This window comes from Salvia hispanica, chromosome 6 (assembly GCF_023119035.1).
Source record: "Salvia hispanica cultivar TCC Black 2014 chromosome 6, UniMelb_Shisp_WGS_1.0, whole genome shotgun sequence".
Lineage (NCBI taxonomy): Eukaryota > Viridiplantae > Streptophyta > Magnoliopsida > Lamiales > Lamiaceae > Salvia > Salvia hispanica.
In genome coordinates, this window is record NC_062970.1 from 25,767,965 (window position 1) to 25,787,433 (window position 19,469).

The following is a 19,469-nucleotide window of genomic DNA, read 5'->3' on the forward strand; positions in this document are numbered from 1 at the left end:
TTAAGTCATGTGCAATTTTAGGTGGAATTTAATTAATACCTTAAGTTTGAAGGTCTTTAATGAATATTATAATGATTAATGAACACAAATCATTACATTTGAATTAATGTGACTACAGTTAACTATGTAAATAATCATTAATTAACGTTGGGCCATAGCCCATTTAATTCCTACTTGCCCAATTTCAATGAACATATTTGATTCTATTCCTAAACTGTATTCTTCCAATTCTGGTCTGCTGCTGTATCAATTAAGTCACAAATTTCAGGTATTAAACTATTAAATTTTCTTTAACTTTATTGATATTATTATGTATTTAGTTCTATTTGTTTAATTTATTACATAATTTTTATTCTTTTGATTGTTTACATTGTTACATTAATTGATCTCGAACATACTTCTAGAAGCTCTATGAGTTGGCATAGCACACACCTAGGCCTCTTTTGCTTGACTTGTCATTTCAAAATGTTGAGAAAGTTTTTGTTTTAATTAAGCATATTGTTTTGATTATAGTTAAGAAAAACCATATTTTGTTCTTGGATGGGACAATTTAGAAAAAGTGAACTTTATGATTTGATATTCCAATTTAAAAGTCAATGGGACAGAACTTCTAATTTCAAAGTTTATGGGACAGGCTGGAATTTAACCAACCTTTCATGATTTAATGGTTATTAACCTTAAATTATAAGTACTACTACTATTTTGGCTGGAATTTAACAAAACCTTTCATGATTTAATGGTTATTAACCTTAAATTATAAGTACTACTACTATTTTCTTAGCTATATTTGAGTTGTTGCTTTACAGTATCTGAATACGTAACAAAATTTTGAATTTGCTCTAATTTGACAATGCGAAAAAACATTTGTATATTAATAGGAGAACTGACAATTTTGATTTGCCAAATTTTAGGTTTGACATTTGTTTTTTCAAGCAATTAGGTTGCTGATGTGAGCTTGTGCATACTGATTCGCCACAAAATAAAATTTGACGATTGTGTAACAGTAAAAAAGTGAAGTGTCAACAAATGTATTTCAAGATCATTTGCATCTCAATGAATAAATGAATAACAGTAAAAAAGTGAAGAGTCAACAAATGTATTTGAAGATCATTTGCATCTCAATTAATAAATGAACTGGTACAAGTGCAATTGTTCCAACAAGTTGAAGCATAGCATAATATACACCTTCCTCTGTCGGCAAATGAAAGAAAAATAAATAGTTACTATTAAAACAATATCTCATCGGTGTAAATAAATAACTAAAACCACTAATGGGCCACTCCCTCAACGAGTACATAGCTCAAATAGCAACAACTATTGCTACATAATTGCTCATATACATTCGATTTACAGTTCAACCGAAGGGATTAAGTTAAGTGATGGTAAATTAAAGACGTTGATGATACCTTAAAGTTGCAGTTCCATCTTTCAAGTGGAAATGCAATCGAAGAGAGAACTACGCGGTGCGCTGAACTGACTTAGAAGGATCTAGTAGCAAGCCAGTGTCGCTGATCACCGAGGACTGTCTCCTGAGGTTTCGTTCATCAGCATCACGTCTAGCTGCAAATCACTGCCTTGAAGAACATTTCGAATTTAGTAGAGATGATGTCAAACCGGCCATCGCCTTTGGCTCATGTCCTGTTTATAGAAATAATACAGAGTTTTTAATCAGATAAGAAATGTGTAATCTAGTTAATACATACATTTAACTCACAAAAAACTAAAAAGCCAAAGATATGCAAATAGTGCTAGTTTCCAGATAAAACATTTCAATTAATGTAAGTGTTTTCATTATCTTCACATAAGCTCCATATATCTATTTCATTGCATGAGCCTCTCCTAACAATTCCTTCAAAATATTGAGATGTTTTTAAGCCAAACTCAGATATCAATATTGTAATCAGTAGTAGAAATAATAAGGTTAAATGAAGACAAAGTAAGAATTAACTTACTTGCAGTTGTCACTACTCGACCTGACTCTGGATATTTCCCCAATCCGAATCACAAGAGATAGCCAAATCACCCGCATTGGTGCATATTGACTCAGCACATGCATCGTGTCTATCTCCGGTTGCTTTTCCTCTAGTTGCTGCAGAAATGCAAGGTTCATACTCAAGAAGAACGGGTGGCACATCATTAGCCATCCACGGATCTTCCTCTTTGCGTTTATTTTTCTCTTCCCTTCCTGAGCGAGACAGTCGGTATGGCTTCAGCTGCTGATCATAAGCATCAATCTCCTCATCTCTCCATGATATCCTCATCTGGGAGAGTGTTAAGTTGTCTAATGTCGAGCTCGACTCCCATGAACACACATTTTTCTCGGGAACAGCAGAGCGAGAAGATGAATCCATCCCTGCATACGCGAATCTCTCACATCTAGATAAACTCACTGCATCTAGAGTTTCTGTTATTGAATCAAGCTCCACATTCCACCTTCTAAAAGACTCATACGAGCTACACTCAAAGTCCGGTGTCTGAATCAAATTTCCACTACCCAAAGAACCTAAAGAGACTGCTGAACTATTCCCCTCTCCTAAACCGAAATCATTATTGTTCGAAACTGAATTGGGAGTAGCAGCTAACAAAGGATCACACATGTTATTTCCTGAACTTTTTCGACGAGAAAGCTTAAAAATCTCACTGCTTCTGAAGTCACTGTCATCACATTCTAACTCACACAATGTGGAAGGCGAAGACGATAAATCAAGAGCAAGAGAATCATCACCACAATCTTCTAACTTATTCTCCGAATCACGCCCCTGATCCTCGCCCCCCTCTTTGCAGGGAGACAACAACCAGCGCACCGAAGCCTCGCTAGGCAAAGGAATCAAAGAATCCAGCAATTCATCAGCCACATTCTCATCATCAAAGAGATTGACCTTCTCACAGCCTCCTCGCAAGCTCCCTCTTCGCCTGCACTTCCTTTTATCAGTGACTCCAGAGAGAAGGTGGCCTGCACCGTAGCAAACCGGAGTTACTGAAGATTTCGAAACGAACATCTTGGATTGGATTTGAGGAGACACAGAGACTTCCACCGGAGGCGTAGTAGCGCTGCAATTGCCACATTCAGCTGTTCCCGAATCCAATTTTTCCAATGCGGCATTTCGTCGAACACGTGGGGGAGTTGAACTAAAAAATTGTGGTTCACTCCTCAACTTCTTCCCCTCCAATTCTTCAGAGCCCTTCACTTGATTACCCCTACCGCAATAAAGCTTTGACATTTGAGCTGTTTTAGAAATGGGATTTGTCTTAATTTTGGCAATTCCCCTCCCGTCAACACACAACTGTTGCTTCTTCTTCTTCGGCGCCTTGGAAAAGGGCTTTCTGGGAAGCTCATTCTCTTTAGATCTGAACGATTTAGCAGAGAAATTGCTTTCGAATTTGGGCAAAGATGAGGGCTTTCTCTCCACACGAGCCCTCGAAGAAGAGGAAGGCAATGAAGCATCAGAAGAAGTGTTTGAAGAAAGTAAAAATCTCAAACGGCCATCTCGAGATCCAGCTGAAGCAGCAGAAGAAGATGAGTTTGAGGTGATTTTAGTGTTGGATTGCTCGCACTTCTTCCGCTTCAAGCTCACCAATGCATTTTTCTGGGCCTCCATTTTCAGTTGTCACTCATCAGACAGAGGCACATAGCTCATATTTTGGTGTCTGCAATTTTTTATTTAAACTAAAATTCACATTATTTTGTTAGTGACCGTTGGAAATGAGAACAGTACAAATTAAAAAGGTTGTTTGACATCTCCAATCATTTATAACCTAACTAATTATAGAGTCAAATAATTAATTGCACTAATTAATTGCAGCTGGAATAGTAAATAAGAAAAGTTGGATTCAAAAGTGCTACTTTGTTTTTGAAAATTGGAGTTTGGTTTACTCCATTATTTATATGGATAAAAACACAATTTGTGATGCATTTTCTTAGTTTTGAGCAACCTTGAATGATTACACGTTTTCGTGCAGTGATTTTGGGTGATTTTTGTTTGGTACTTACAATCGAATAGTAGGTTTAAATCATTCATTTAATAAAATGCATAAAGCCAACGATATGTGAAAATTTATGCACTGGATAATATGAATATGATTAGAATTCGTTTGTTTTAGCAAAAAAAGTGAATTTTGAAAAAAAACTGAGCTTTTAAAGAAGTAATGACATTGAGAGTTATATATTTATTTTAGTCATTTAAACCTTAAAATGATTGTCAAATTTATTGTAGCGCTGAAACCCCTTGCCGACTAATGGGGGTCGAGTCGTGAAGTATTCTTCCCACGCCAACCAAGGTGTATGCTACTACACACAAGGATGAAATATTGCATATTCAAAATCAACATTGAGGTACATTTTAATTCGGACTTTAGGAAATCGGTGGAGACTACATATAGTATTCATTGACTGATTGAATCGATGAAAATAAGGTGATTAACACCCTCGTCGTTTGAACATATTGTTGGGGTCATACTTGAGATTCATAATTGTTTCAAAAATTGGAGCAAAATCAATAGAAAATTATGAGATGGAGATAAAGGGTGTGAAATTATAATGCCTTGAAAGAGATATTTATAGGAGGGATAGAATAAAAAAGTTTTAAAATTGAAATTTGTCTGTTACCAAACGGCACAAAGAAACAATTTAGAATTAAAATATATTCCAATAAAATCAGAAATATTTAATCAACATCGACACTCACAACGACCATTAATATTTTACAAGCCCCATGGGCCTTGCAGTATAATGATCATAAGACTATGTTTATCAGCAACCACCCAACCCAACCCAATCAACCACTTTTTCAATATTTAATTCATTTCTATCTCCTCCATATCATCTTCCACATCATCAATATTCATCCAACCCAACCACCCACATTTTCATGGTTTATCAATGACCACCCCAGCCACCCAACCACACTAGTATTTATTTTTATATTATTTTTTAATAATATTATTAATACATGAAATACTTATTATTGTAAATTTATAGAAAAACATAATAAATGACAAACTAAAAATTATAAAAACAAAACAAAAAAAAATATACATTACAATAATTGAAATATGAAATTTAAAATACATAATTGGTGCTCATACATAAGATGAAAACTAGACATTCAATTGCAATTGCCGAATTTTGCCCATATATGCTCAACCAAATCGTCTCGCAGAGCTTTGTGAGCTTCTCTGTTTTGAAGTTGGGCTTTGTTTTTCATGTAAGAAGCTAGACTCGCAATCCTATTCGTAGAATATATGAAATCATTATTCGCATCTCCATCTTCATTCTCACGACTACTTTGTCCAAGTCGATCTTGAATAAATTCTGCTGGATCACAATAGTTCGAATATGTGCTTCTTTCGTCTTTCACTATCATATTGTGCAAGATTATGCAAGCAATCATTATTTTCCCCATAATATCACGATCCCAAATAAGACATGGACATTTGATAAAAGCAAAACGAGCTTGCAAAACACTAAAAGCTCGCTCAACATCTTTTCGCGCAGACTCTTGATGTCGAGCAAACAACTTGTGCCTCATAGTTTGTGGACCTGGTATAGATTTGACAAATGCCGCCCATTGAGGATATATGCCGTCAGTGAGATAATATCCCATATTTTTTTCATGGCCATTTACTATGTAATTGACCTTCGGTGCTCGACCTTCCAAAATATCATCAAAAACAGGAGATTGATCAAGCACATTAATATCATTTCTCGAACCTGGAGTTCCAAAAAAAGCATGCCATATCCACAAATCTTGAGATGCTACTGCTTCCAAGATGATTGTCGGATTCCCGCTTCTTCCGGCATATTGCCCAGCCCATGCAGTGGGACAATTCTTCCATTCCCAATGCATGCAGTCAATACTACCCACCATGCCTGGAAATCCACGTTGTTCTCCAATATGCAGAAGTCTTGTCAAGTCTTCTTCGTTGGGCTTTCGCAAGTACTCATTACCGAAGTTAGAGATTACACCTTCAACGAACTTGATGAGAGATTTGCGAATGAGTTGTGCGCTCATTCTCAAATATTCGTCGTGCAAGTCGGCCGCCGCCCCGTAGGCCAACATCCTCATCGCTGTTGTACATTTCTGAATTGCAGACATACCAAGTCGACCGGTAGCATCACGCTTCTGCACAAAAAAGTTGTCGGTGTCGATGAGCTTGTTCATTATTTTTTCGAACAAAGGTTTTCGCATGCGATACCTTGTTCGAAAAAAATCTGGAGGATAGATTGGATCTTCAGCAAAGTACTGCTCGAAAATAGTATCATGACCCTCTTCGCGTTTCCTTTCAATGTATCTCCTTTTAGCTCTAGCCGTCTGGGTTGTAGGTTGTGAAGGCAAGGTTGTTGGCCAAATAGCTATATCCTCGATTAGTTGATCGAGTTGCTGATTTTGTTCAACAATTTTTTCTTCCCATTCATTGTCTTCAAGAAGATTGAAAGCTTCAAAATTAGAACTTGATGACATTTTTTGGGGAGAGTTGGCTCAATAATCGTAAGAGGATTTGTGTATAATTTTCTTGAAGCATATAAGTAAATATATATAAGTAATTTGTTGAGCATAAGATTCCACTACTATCATTTGTGATCACATGGGATATCCTTGGATTCCACCACCACTTGTGATAGCTTGTTCATTATTTTTTCGAACAAAGGTTTTCGCATGCGATACCTTGTTCGAAAAATATCTGGAGGATAGATTGGATCTTCAGCAAAGTACTGCTCGAAAATAGTATCATGACCCTCTTCGCGTTTCCTTTCAATGTATCTCCTTTTAGCTCTAGCCGTCTGGGTTGTAGGTTGTGAAGGCAAGGTTGTTGGCCAAATAGCTATATCCTCGATTAGTTGATCGAGTTGCTGATTTTGTTCAACAATTTTTTCTTCCCATTCATTGTCTTCAAGAAGATTGAAAGCTTCAAAATTAGAACTTGATGACATTTTTTGGGGAGAGTTGGCTCAATAATCGTAAGAGGATTTGTGTATAATTTTCTTGAAGCATATAAGTAAATATATATAAGTAATTTGTTGAGCATAAGATTCCACTACTATCATTTGTGATCACATGGGATATCCTTGGATTCCACCACCACTTGTGATAGAAAATGACTTGTCATGTAGTCATACTTTGATTTTCGTGATCACATGGGTTGTCATTGGATTCCACCACCACTTGATAGAAAATGACTTGTCATATAGTCATACTTTGATTTTCGTGATCACATGGGTTATCATTGGATTCCACCACCACTTGTGATAGAAATGACTTGTCATGTAATCATACTTTGATTTTCTTGATCACATGGGATGTCATTGGATTCCACTCCCACTTGTGATGTCATGTAGTCATACTTTGATTGAAGGGCTTATCACATAAACTGGAAGTTACATAAGCAACAGAAATTAAAGATTACATACTAAGCAACAGAAATTGAAGATTACACACTAAGCAACAGAAGTTGAAATTTGCATAATAAGAAACATACATTGAAAACAGATAAACTATGATCAATTCCCAAACAATTCTGCTATTAGATTGCGTTTCAACGTTTCTTCTTCTGGAGTTAAGTCCCTCCTAGCCATCAGCGGAGTAAGGATAGCTGCCTTGATGTTCCGTTCCTGAATATCACTAGCTGCTTTGATCTTCCGTTCTTGAATATCACATTCTCTTTCATGTGTGACTCTCATTTCACGCAGTGCTGCAATGAAATCATTAGGGATTGTATATGATGACGTTGTAACTTCTTTGCCTCTTCTTTTAGCCTTACTCTTAGCTTGATCTCTTCCGGTAGGACGTTGCAATGTTGAAGAACAACTCTCAGGAATGGAGTCAATTTGAGGTCCTCCTTCCTCACTAGTCCTCGACCTTTTTGAGCTCCCACGACTTTCTTCAAGACTATCTTCATCTGGCTGGAAACGCGTTGAACCAGTACTATTCAATTTCAGTTCCCACTTAGGATTGTATCTCATCACCTCCTCAAACACCTTATGGTGAGTAAATTTTCTCTTACCATACAGTTGTTGAGCGGTTTTCTCAATGTCCTCTTTAGACTGGCCACTCGTAGCTCGATCATGCGCTTTTTTGTATGCACCAATCCACTTTGTGACATTTGTGTTGAGTCGTTTGTAGCGTTGTCTCAATGACTCTAAACTTCTTTGTTGGCCCATTCCTGGATTTTCTTTTCTTGCTTCCTCATATTGATCAAGAACCTTTTGCCATCGATGGACATTAGTTTGGTTGGTGCCAACAACTGCATCCCTGCTCACGAAACAATAAGCAGACATTAATGACATGTCTTCTTGCTCACTCCAATCATGTGGAGTGTTTGAAGCACTCAAGTTGGTTGGTGATATGACTTGGCTTGAATGTTGGTTTTGAAATGAATTTTGGAATTGATCAGAATTTGGAAAATCATCAAAACTAGGGAAATAATCTTGAGAAGGATTAAAATTTTGGGAAGGGTTGTAGTTTTGGGAAGGATAGAAATTTGGGGAATTGGAGAATATGTTATTCTCATCATCCTCCATAGTTAGCAACAAAGTAAATTAAAAAATATGAAATTTTATCAAACAAGAAGGATTATAGGAGGAGGAAAGAGATATTTTTTTTTGTATGCAAACTATAGCAAATGTGGTCTCTATTTATAGAGGAAGAAAATTATGAATTTTGATATAGTTTTATAATATTTTATATTAAAGATATATTAATTTAAAAGTATATATATATATATATATATCAACCAATGAGATTGTGCCATTTGGCACAATCTCATTGGATGATGGAATGGAGACCGCCTGGTTGGTGTTTGTACGGAGAGAGACCGCGGTCTACTTGAGATTGAGGCAATTTAATTCATTTATTTTTTTTTAAAATGTGGGGTGAGGTGGCGGTCGACCCACCCCACCGATAAACATAGTTTAGGGTCACGTATGATAATTAAATATAGTAATTTTTATAGGGATGCTTAACCAGTTCTTCGGTTCTTGGTTAATCGGAAATCAGATGGGAACTGACTAGTTAATTAAGGAACTGAGAATCGGAAAATCGATTTTTGGGCTGGTACTGAATTTGAGATTTTTGGTAATCGATTTTTGGTTTTAACCAGAACCAACTAGTTCTTAATTACGAACCTGATTAAATTTCAATTTTATACTAATACATTACTAATATTATAATATTTGTTAATATATTAGTACTAGTATAATTAATTTATTAATATACCAAAATATTTATGCCATTAAACGAGCCATAGGCTTTAATGACTATGATTTTTCAATAACTTAAGTGACCAACGATAATTTACTTGACCATAAAATTAATAATCTTTGTTTTGGAAAATTTACAGATTAAATAAAATTTGACAATTGTAACACGATCTTGTTGCAAACATTGAATTAATAAGATTTAGGATGTGGCGTGGAAAAATATTGTAGTAACACGCTTATCTAAAACAATTGCAATCAATCTTACAAACAATGTTGTTTCAAAATTACAATCATCACAAAAATGAAAAAGCTACGTACTTTTGATCCAACTTTCATAAATGCAAATTCAGGTAAATTTGGACCTTTTAGCCTTACTAATTAATCTTTGAGGGCAAAACAATTCTAAAACAACTCATTATAAATTAGTAGTATATCAGTGGTGAAGGAAAAAATTGATTAGATTTTTGTTTGGAGTTAATAAATATGACAGCAGGTGAGATGGATTATTGGTAAGTTTGTATATCACAAAAAAGTATGCCAAATTTTTTGATATTAGGTATGGAATTATTAAAGTTTAGGTTACTGTCAATAAAAAGTACGTGGCAAACCATATGTCTGAATTAATGAATTAATTAGTCGTATATTTCTTCCTTGTTTGGTATATTAACAACGTACAATTATACCGTGATTATAGGCCAAGCATTTAGCATAAATTGCCTATACGCAAATACAATAGTCTCAAGTATAAATAAGTTGTGATAATAATAATAATACTACTCATGTGCCGATTTGTTTTTAGAAAAAAGTGTTCCAATATTGCATCATTTGACAAAATAAAAGAATAAAATGGCATTTTTGAGTGCTGAGAAATTAGCTATCATTTTTGGCCTATTGGGTAAGTTTTACGTTTCACTTTCCTAGTACTATAAAAATGATGTGCATATTTTTTATTTTCTAATTCTAATAAAATATATTTTGTCTCGTTTTGCAGGAAATATAATATCTTTTCTAGTATTCTTGGCGCCACTGTAAGAGCCAAACAACAAAAAGTTTATATATGCATTAATTTGGATTTGTATAGTAATAATTGTGTAATAATGTTTAATTATATGCAGGCCAACATTTTACAGAATTTGTAGGAAGAAATCGTCGGAAGGGTTTCAATCAATACCATATTCAATTTCATTTTTCAGTGCCTCATTGTTGCTTTACTATGCTTACCTTAAAACCAATGCCTATATGATCGTTAGCATTAATGGTATTGGTTGCGTCATTGAAGCACTATACATCTTCCTCTACATACTATACGCTCCAAACAAGATTAAGGTACCACAATTTACTCCATTGCAATTTTCAACTTCATACGAAAACGCACGAAGTGAACCTACTGATTTCGGGCTGGGTTCGAATATTCCATTAAGAAATAATATTATTATCTTAGTTATTTTACAAAAATATATACTTTAGTTTTATTTTTTAAATTTAAATCGTGAAAAAATATTAATCGAGTTATGTTATGTTTTAATTGTGTAGTTTCACACTTAATCGTTTAATATCAAGTTTTAATTGTATAATATCATGTTTGGGTCGTGTCTACTCGAATTGTATCATACTTATCATCGATGGTAGGGTTGAAAAAATTTCGGTATGACACAAACACAAACTAAGTTAATGGGTTTGGGTCATTATTGGGTCAGCCCAACCCAATAAGGACCCGATGATTTTGGTTGGGCTAGGCCTTATTGGGTTTGGTTTAAAGGTTGAGCTGATAACAATCTAACCCGCGCCCTACATGTATATTTATACAGAATACAAGCTTTTATGATTGATAATGTGATTTTTGTTTAAGATTTTCACAATGAGATGGATTCTACTATTCAATGGAGGAGGTTTAGGGGTGATCATGCTAGTTTCTCTACTAGCTGTAAATGGCTCAAAGAGGGTTGCTTTAGTAGGATGGGTTTGTGCCATCATCAATATAGCTGTGTTTGCCGCTCCTCTAAGCGTCATGGTAAATATATTTTTTTCCGTCTTTGTAAGATACTTATAACAACTGCTTGTTGGTGTGAGCATGAAATAAACATAAGTACGTATTTTTACTTAATTTTTTTATAGAGACAAGTCATTAGAACGAGAAGTGTAGAGTTCATGCCATTTGCACTATCATTTTTCCTTTCCCTTTGTGCTGCAAGTTGGTTTTGCCATGGATTCTTCATCAGGGACTACTACATTGCAGTAAGTGTGACAAATGAATTAATTTCTCAATTTATTCATATTTTTGTGATTTGATTTTAATTTTTTTTGACAGTTGCCAAATATTTTGGGACTTCTATTAGGAGTTACCCAAATGATTTTGTACTTCATCTACAAGGACAAAAAGAAACTTGTGCAAACAAATTTTGAGCTCAAGGAGAGTGTCTCAAACTCCGGAAAAGATATTGAAATGAATATGAATTTTGTTGGAAATGAAAAAATAGGCGTGGATACAAATTGTGACCTTGAGGTGGTCACCAAGAATATTCCAACAACAAATGGGAAATGAGGAGATTTTATGGTGGATTTAGATGCAATAAGAGATATACTCGTTTTGGTATATGTATGCATTGTGCTTGTTATCTTGGAATTTCATGTAGATATAAGTTTAGAAAATAGTTAATCCATGTAATCAATTATGTCTCTCTATTATATTGTTTTCTTTGACACACACTTTTGGATATATTGGACTCATCTTATATTTACAATGGTAAAAATTAATGCATACTCACATATGTCCAAATTCAAATGACGAATAATACGGACTTAACTTTTTATTTATTTATTTTTCATATTTAATATTTTAAGATCTACTAATCAATTTAATTTTATAGCTAGCTTTAATTAATTAACTTTTTTTTTTTAATTTAATAGCGGTCGAGTTCAGAGCTATTAATATTTAACCGGATAAGTTATAAACGAGCATGACTTCTTATTATAAAAACTTTTATGGGAACACCTATTAAGTTTAGGTATGCACACAGTTCAAAAATAGCCGATTCCGAACGCCTCTAGAATATATTCAGTTAGGTATGCACACGGTTCACAGTTCATAAAATCGTTGAACCTGAACCGGCCCAACAAGGTTTAGGCGGCTCTGGTTCTGGCGGCGGTTCAAGGCCGGTTCGGCGGTTTGAATTTTATTTTTGGCATTTTAGTGTTTATTCATCTATTAAATGTGCGTAACTAAAATTTAAACAATAATGATGAAAATTGCAATTTTATCGATATAAATTTAAACGAGACTACAAGTTACAACAATCACAATTTACAAAAGACTTGAAGTCGTAAATAATAAATTTAAATGTACCTGCAAATTTCCACAAGACTACAATGAAGCTATTTACAAATTACAAAAAAGACTTGAAGTTTTGAACAATAAATTTATAAGTATATACTCTTGGTCGGCGAAGAAGATGTTTCTATATAACTAAATTGAGGAAACATGTTTTTTCATAATAGGAGTAACATGCTTTTTCATAATTGAAGCGCATCTTGTACACATAGGGTATGTTTGGGAACATGGAATTGGAGCTATGGAATTGGAATTGGAGGCTCCAATTCCAATTCCATTGTTTGGTATCACAAAAATGTATAGAATTAGAATTGAATTATAATTCCAAAATTTTCAATTCCATGATTTGAATTTCATATCAAAAGTAGAAAATTGGAATTCCACATAGTCACTACCCTCTATACACATTTCACACACACTATACAAATTTCACACACTACACACATTTCACACACTACACACTTTACATATTTCAGATATTTCACACATTTCACACATCTCACACACTACACACATTTCACACATTTCACACACTACACATATTTCACACACTACACACACTGCACACATTTTACACACTACACACACTACACACATTTCACATATTTCACACACTACACACACTTCACACTTTTCACATATTTCACTCACTTCACACACTTCACACACTACACACATTACACAAATTTCACACACCCACACACATTTCACATATTTCACACACTACACACACATATTTCACACACTACACACACTTCTAACATTTCACACACTACACACATTTCACATATTTCACTCACTTCACATACTTCACATATTTCACTCACTTTACACACTTCATATATTTCACGCATTTAACATATTTCACACATTACACACTACACAAATTTCACACATTTCACACTATACACACACTACACAAAATACACACGTTACATACATTATGCACTAAATACATATATTACACACATTACACACAAAATACACACACGACATAAATTTTACACAAAATACACACACTACGCACACTATAACCAAAATACACACACTATTCACAAACTAAAATTTCAAATTTGGCTCAATATAAACTTTTGAAAAATTTTAGTTTTTTTTATTCGGATCGAAAAAAAATCTAGAACTGAAAAAAAATTGGATGCTTGAAATGTGTAAAATGTGTGTAAAGTGTGAAGTGTGTGAAATATGTCTAGTGTGTGAAGTGTGTATAGTGTGCGAACTATGTGAAATATGTGAAATGTGTGTAGTGTGTGAAGTGTGTGAAATGTGTGAAGTGTGTGTAGTGTGTGAAATGTGTGAAGTGAGTGAAATATGTTAAATGTGTGAAGTGTGTGTAGTGTGTGAAGTGAGTGAAATATGTGAAATGTGTGAAGTGTGTGTAGTGTGTGAAATATGTGAAATGTGTGTAGTGTGTGAAATATGTGAAGTGTGTGTAGTGTGTGAAATATGTGAAGTGTGTGGAGTGTGTGTAGTGTGTGTAGTGTGTGTAGTGTGTGAAATATTTGAAATGTGTGTAGTGTGTGTAATGTGTGAAATATGTGAAATATGTGAAGTGTGTGTAGTGTGTGCATTGTGTGTATGTTTACCAAACATGTCAATTCAATTCCATATCAATTCTTCATTTTACCGAACATTTGGGATTTGGAATTGAATTGGAATTGGAATTCCAATTCCAATTCAATTCCAATTTCATGTTCCAAATGGAGCCATAAATTCAAAATATGACATGCATATTTGATGAAAATACTTGTCATCGATAACTCGCGGAGAACAAGCCGCAATCAACTCACTAATACTTGTATAATAGAAATTCATTCAACACTTTAACAATTAATGAAGCAATTTCGGGTACAGTGTGGTGTAGGAAATTCTCTAAAACCAATTAAATGCTTGTTCAAAGTCCAACTAGCGTCCAAAAAATGAACAGTTAATGCCCATGTATGAATGTTTATTAAAACAACTCTGAGCAAATGTTCACTTGTTTCCCAAGTTGTGTAAATGCTTCATTGTAGCCCATCTAGTCATAGCTTCAGTCACATGTGAAATATGTGAAGTGTGTGGAGTGTGTGTAGTGTGTGTAGTGTGTGTAGTGTGTGAAATATTTGAAATGTGTGTAGTGTGTGTAATGTGTGAAATATGTGAAATATGTGAAGTGTGTGTAGTGTGTGCATTGTGTGTATGTTTACCAAACATGTCAATTCAATTCCATATCAATTCTTCATTTTACCGAACATTTGGGATTTGGAATTGAATTGGAATTGGAATTCCAATTCCAATTCAATTCCAATTTCATGTTCCAAATGGAGCCATAAATTCAAAATATGACATGCATATTTGATGAAAATACTTGTCATCGATAACTCGCGGAGAACAAGCCGCAATCAACTCACTAATACTTGTATAATAGAAATTCATTCAACACTTTAACAATTAATGAAGCAATTTCGGGTACAGTGTGGTGTAGGAAATTCTCTAAAACCAATTAAATGCTTGTTCAAAGTCCAACTAGCGTCCAAAAAATGAACAGTTAATGCCCATGTATGAATGTTTATTAAAACAACTCTGAGCAAATGTTCACTTGTTTCCCAAGTTGTGTAAATGCTTCATTGTAGCCCATCTAGTCATAGCTTCAGTCACATTTGTAGGATCATATTTAAAAAGAGGCGCACCTGATTGAGACGAACCTGAGCCATCAGGAGGGAAGTTTAGTTGGGTTTGGTTAGCGGTAGTGCCACATTCTACCGAATGCTTTGTCGTTAAATAACGACGGAGAGTGCCATATCTCCCACCACTCTCAAATTTGTAGACTTTGTCACAATAGTTACAATATGCATGAAACGTTGTTGTCTCTTCTTTAGAGAGCGGATCATTAGGACTTGGAACTACCACCGGGTTCTTCTTGTAATGTTTAACAAAAATATCAGATTTTAATGCTTTTTTACCAGGTGGAGGGGGAGTAGGCATGTCCTCATTTCCGCCGGTGCTTGACGGAATACGAGAACGAGATCCAGCACCGATCAGACTGGCAATTGCGCACGAGCGCGAAAGCCCCTGCAGCGTTCGCCGATCGGCGTCTTATTACGAGTGCCCTGACGTTCGCCAACCCAGTGTGCCATCCGTATGCCTTTTGTGGTTTGTGACCTGAAAAGATCCTAACGTTCTTTTACATCCGAAGAGAAAGAAAATTAGTTTAAGCTCAGTCAAGAAGTACACGCCTCTCCCTTAAATCATCTATTTCTCTACAATATGTACCAGAAGAGGTGATTCATCATTCATTGATGTACTCTTCCCTATCAAATTTTATAGAGAGTGTTACAAAGATATTCATTGATGAAGTCAATTGCTAATTCAGCGTACGTATTTTTTTTGGTTTTAACCACATGTATATTGAACGAAACCGAACGAATCCGACTAATCCTGCTTGACCTGGCTTGCGGATTAAGGCCGAAAGTCTCCCAGCGAGTGATGGGGTTTGAACCCGTAACCTCATGGTCACCACAGCTTCACGCTACCAACTGCGCTGCGACCCGTTGGTCAGCGTACGTATTTTAATACCACTAAAAGTACGTATAAAACAAAATATCAAACATAATAATCACGAATATGCACCACTGCCCTGAGGACCCATGATAACTTTAGGATTTGGTTTGATTTATTTCCTTAGGATTTGTAGGATTTGATTTGATTTATTTTGTGTATCACAAATTTTATAATTTATAAATACGTGAATAATATTTGATCAGAAATAAGAACGAAGATTTAAAACATTTATCATTCTCACAATTCTCTGTAAGAGAAACCGATTTTCTTCTTTTTTCTTGCTCTCTTCAAATAATTTCTCTAATATCATTACCTATCATTGGACAATCTAATTTGTGTACTTTCCGGGAAGCTTCCGTATGATACCAACCTAATTAATCAAAATATGCTCCTTCTGATTAATGAATTGATTGAGTATATATATGATCACCAAAACTAGGAAAATGAATAATTATATTCCCAATGCCTTTCTATAGTGAAATATCCAAATATGTAATCAAAATTTACATAGTATAAATATTTCACTAAAGTATGAAGGAGCTAGGAGAAATTCTGAAAAGGATAATTGGCAATGGAATTTATTTAGTACTACGTAGAAACAATATCATGCTGGATTGTTTCTAAATGCTTAGTATAGAATAGATTGCTATTATTGTAATGTCTTTCCTCTTCATCTTCAAATCATTTAGAGACGATTTCAACCTCCTTGGCTTCCTCGAGGTTCATGTTCTTCTCGATATTCTTGGTCGGCTTGAGCTCCCCATCGTCCTTCTTGGCATTTTTGTAGACGAAGTACAAGATCATTTGAACAATCCCGAACAAAAATCCCAAAATATTTGGACCCTAGATTGAAGATCAAAATTAGTTCGAATTAAATGATGGAATACTTTCTTGAATATAATCCAAACATAGCCACTTACTGCAATGTAATAGTCATTGATGAAGAATCCATAGAAAAACCACATTGTAGCACAAAGGGTAAGACAAAATGACAAAGTGAATGGCATGTACTCTACACTTTTCGTCTTGATCACACGCTTCTGCGCAAAGTAACACGTACAAAGATTTAAAATAAAATTATCGTATCGAGTAAATTAAAATAACTAAAATTGAAATAACCTACCATGATGCTAAAAGGGGCAGCAAATACAGCTAGGTTTAAAATACAACATATCCATCCCACCAAAGTAACTCTGCTTGCACCATGGAAAGCTAGTAGAGAGACTAGCATGACCAACCCTAACCCTCCAACGTTGAATATGAGAACGAGAGCCACTGTGAATAACTGAGAGGGGTAAAACGAGTAATTGTGATGAACATGAATGATCTTACTATTATAAATAAAAGAATCGATTTTCCAAAAACACGTGCGAAAAATAAATGTGTCACATGAAATGGGACATAGGGAGTGCAAGGTTTGCGTACCTTGGACTTCTTGGGTGCATATATTATGTAGATCAAGAGGTAAACCGTCTCGATGAAACATCCAATGCCGTTTATAGTAATGATCATAAACTCTCCGGTTTTAAGGAAAGCGTAGTATAACAACAAGGAAGCACTGAAAAATGCTACTGAATATGGCAATGCTTGAAACCCTTCGGATGACTTCCTCTTCCAAATTGTGTAGAAAGTTGGCCTGTTCATATATGTATGTATGTATTCTTAAAATATAACTAACATTTGTGTGTATACATTTAAAAATGAATCAAGATGGGTAGTTAGGTTCTTACATAGGTGCCAAGAATACCAAGAACGATATAACATTCCCTGAAAATTTTGGCAAGAAAAGAATGAAAAATCGAAGATGAAATTTTGTAGTTACATAAATCATTTCATTGCTACAAAGCTAGAAAGCTCACCAATTCTGTCCCATATTACTCACACTTTTCATTTTAGGTCATTAATTTGAGATTGACTTTTTAGTATAATTAAATTAGTATTTAAGTGTAATAAGATATTGTACTTAATAATGGAATACTTAATTAACTCTAATATATTAATTAAATACCATAATTCTTACTTAAAGTATAAATAATGTAAGTAGTTGGAAGCCGAAATAGAAAAATACAAGAAACATGGGTCAAAAGGAGTGTTACCTAGAAGGCCAAATAAGAAAGCCAAGTGTTCAGCAGTGAACAGAGCCATTATTCTCTATTCCTTGTTTTAATTATTTTTGGTGAAGCTCTTTGAATACTTGAAACAAATATTGCAATGAAGCTTGAAATTTAATGTGGGAATTGATGTCTTATTTATTGTAGACAACTAGGTACTAGTTGGGTATAGTGGGAAATGAGTGTGAGTGGTCATAGACTCATACATATCAAATGTATCATGAAGAAGAAATGATGGTACTTGCTAACCCTAGTTTATGATATCAATTTTTTTATTACCATAATTTATCTAACTGATTTTCACTTTCCTTTCGTAGGTCAACAGGCCAAACCACATTTGTCAAAACCTTCTTTCTCTATGTATATATTTGAATTTATGTATGTACATTGCATTTTGTCTTATTATACAAATTGGTTGATTATTTTGTCGTACGATGTTATGAGTATAATATTTTATAGCTTATGTTAATGACTCATTAGTTGTGTGTGAGTAGGTCAAAACAATAAGTACTTGACTTGCAAGATAGTGTGGATTGGCAATATATAGGTCCGGTGCAATGTTTATTACGTAAATCAAATTAACATCGAAACATTCGATACATATTGAGAGAGTTGTGATTAATTTAGAATTACATTAAAGTGAGAATTTGAAAATCAATTAATTTACTTATTTATTAATATTCGTTGTCATCATAATTAAATATATCGGTTGTTGATCTTTAATGTGTAAATAGTAATGCATACATGATAATAATGAAAACTTTTCTTAGGTAAATTTCTGTTAATTGATTTTTACAGTAGTATTATATTCATACTGTTTATGTATTAATACGTTTTGTAAGTCTGACATGATCCATAATATTCTTCTGACTAACACATGAGAAAATGTATTTCTCTTATATCATTAAAAGCAAATCTACTATACTTGCTGTCACATGTAAACATTAAATTGTAGAATATAGAAAGAAGCATCCTCATAATAAATATATATATAAAAAATAATTCATGTAAAAAATTATTCATGATAATCTCAAAGATGGTAACTAACTAGTGAGGTATCACCTCAATCGACTTAAGACAAACCTGCCGGTCCTTACTCAAACATTGGCATATTTAGGGCCAATATAAAACACCCAATTAAGTGAAATCGTGTTAAAACCAATTCCCTAATTAACCTACAACCACTGATTTACCATAAACTTTTGTTTAGCTGAATTAATCTAATCATGTTTAGGTTGGGATTTACACTAATTAACTCTAAACTACTTTTCACCCTTTT

General features: G+C 34.3%; 5 protein-coding genes across 6 annotated transcripts; 1 reads left to right on the forward strand and 4 right to left on the reverse strand.

Annotated features, from left to right (window-relative positions):
- Nucleotides 1–1,118: 1,118 nt before the first annotated feature.
- On the reverse strand, nt 1,119–3,635 carry LOC125192780. 2 transcript variants are annotated; one of them, XR_007171471.1, is made up of 3 exons: nt 1,953–3,635; nt 1,407–1,638; nt 1,119–1,191 (listed from the first exon to the last, which is right to left on the reverse strand). XR_007171471.1 is itself a non-coding variant. In XM_048090429.1 (2 exons), the coding sequence occupies exon 1, from the start codon at nt 3,597–3,599 to the stop codon at nt 1,965–1,967; it is 1,635 nt and encodes a 544-aa protein (XP_047946386.1). In that variant the 5' UTR covers nt 3,600–3,635; the 3' UTR covers nt 1,119–1,638; nt 1,953–1,964. The 2 variants fall into 2 exon arrangements, 1 of the variants encoding a protein (XP_047946386.1); XM_048090429.1 differs by having other exon boundaries at nt 1,119–1,638.
- A 1,470-nt stretch (nt 3,636–5,105) lies between these two features.
- On the reverse strand, nt 5,106–6,461 carry LOC125195022. The gene has a single exon (XM_048093229.1). It carries the CDS (start codon nt 6,459–6,461, stop codon nt 5,106–5,108), a length of 1,356 nt encoding a protein of 451 aa, XP_047949186.1.
- A 1,037-nt stretch (nt 6,462–7,498) lies between these two features.
- LOC125195024 (glutathione S-transferase T2-like) lies at nt 7,499–8,518 on the reverse strand. Its single transcript, XM_048093230.1, has one exon. It carries the CDS (start codon nt 8,516–8,518, stop codon nt 7,499–7,501), a length of 1,020 nt encoding a protein of 339 aa, XP_047949187.1.
- A 1,472-nt stretch (nt 8,519–9,990) lies between these two features.
- LOC125192026 (bidirectional sugar transporter NEC1-like) lies at nt 9,991–11,791 on the forward strand. The gene is made up of 6 exons (XM_048089478.1): nt 9,991–10,091; nt 10,188–10,224; nt 10,312–10,522; nt 11,046–11,207; nt 11,312–11,431; nt 11,505–11,791. The coding sequence occupies exons 1-6, from the start codon at nt 10,043–10,045 to the stop codon at nt 11,736–11,738; spliced, it is 813 nt and encodes a 270-aa protein (XP_047945435.1). The 5' UTR covers nt 9,991–10,042; the 3' UTR covers nt 11,739–11,791.
- A 4,724-nt stretch (nt 11,792–16,515) lies between these two features.
- On the reverse strand, nt 16,516–18,299 carry LOC125197320 (bidirectional sugar transporter NEC1-like). Its single transcript, XM_048096054.1, has 6 exons — nt 18,176–18,299; nt 17,810–17,846; nt 17,505–17,715; nt 17,203–17,364; nt 17,000–17,119; nt 16,516–16,922 (listed from the first exon to the last, which is right to left on the reverse strand). The coding sequence occupies exons 1-6, from the start codon at nt 18,222–18,224 to the stop codon at nt 16,761–16,763; spliced, it is 741 nt and encodes a 246-aa protein (XP_047952011.1). The 5' UTR covers nt 18,225–18,299; the 3' UTR covers nt 16,516–16,760.
- Nucleotides 18,300–19,469: the final 1,170 nt, after the last annotated feature.

Excerpts from the sequence above, each read along its gene's own strand:
- LOC125192780 (XM_048090429.1), bottom strand. The coding sequence starts at position 3,599 with ATGGAGGCCCAGAAAAATGCATTGGTGAGCTTGAAGCGGAAGAAGTGC.
- LOC125195022 (XM_048093229.1), bottom strand. The coding sequence starts at position 6,461 with ATGTCATCAAGTTCTAATTTTGAAGCTTTCAATCTTCTTGAAGACAAT.
- LOC125195024 (XM_048093230.1), bottom strand. The coding sequence starts at position 8,518 with ATGGAGGATGATGAGAATAACATATTCTCCAATTCCCCAAATTTCTAT.
- LOC125192026 (XM_048089478.1), top strand. The coding sequence starts at position 10,043 with ATGGCATTTTTGAGTGCTGAGAAATTAGCTATCATTTTTGGCCTATTG. Across the intron at positions 10,225-10,311 it reads CTAGTATTCTTGGCGCCACT|GCCAACATTTTACAGAATTT; the intron begins GTAAGAGCCAAA and ends AATTATATGCAG. Across the intron at positions 11,432-11,504 it reads TCAGGGACTACTACATTGCA|TTGCCAAATATTTTGGGACT; the intron begins GTAAGTGTGACA and ends TTTTTTTGACAG.
- LOC125197320 (XM_048096054.1), bottom strand. The coding sequence starts at position 18,224 with ATGGCTCTGTTCACTGCTGAACACTTGGCTTTCTTATTTGGCCTTCTA. Across the intron at positions 17,716-17,809 it reads TTGGTATTCTTGGCACCTAT|GCCAACTTTCTACACAATTT; the intron begins GTAAGAACCTAA and ends ATATATGAACAG. Across the intron at positions 16,923-16,999 it reads TCAATGACTATTACATTGCA|GGTCCAAATATTTTGGGATT; the intron begins GTAAGTGGCTAT and ends TCTTCAATCTAG.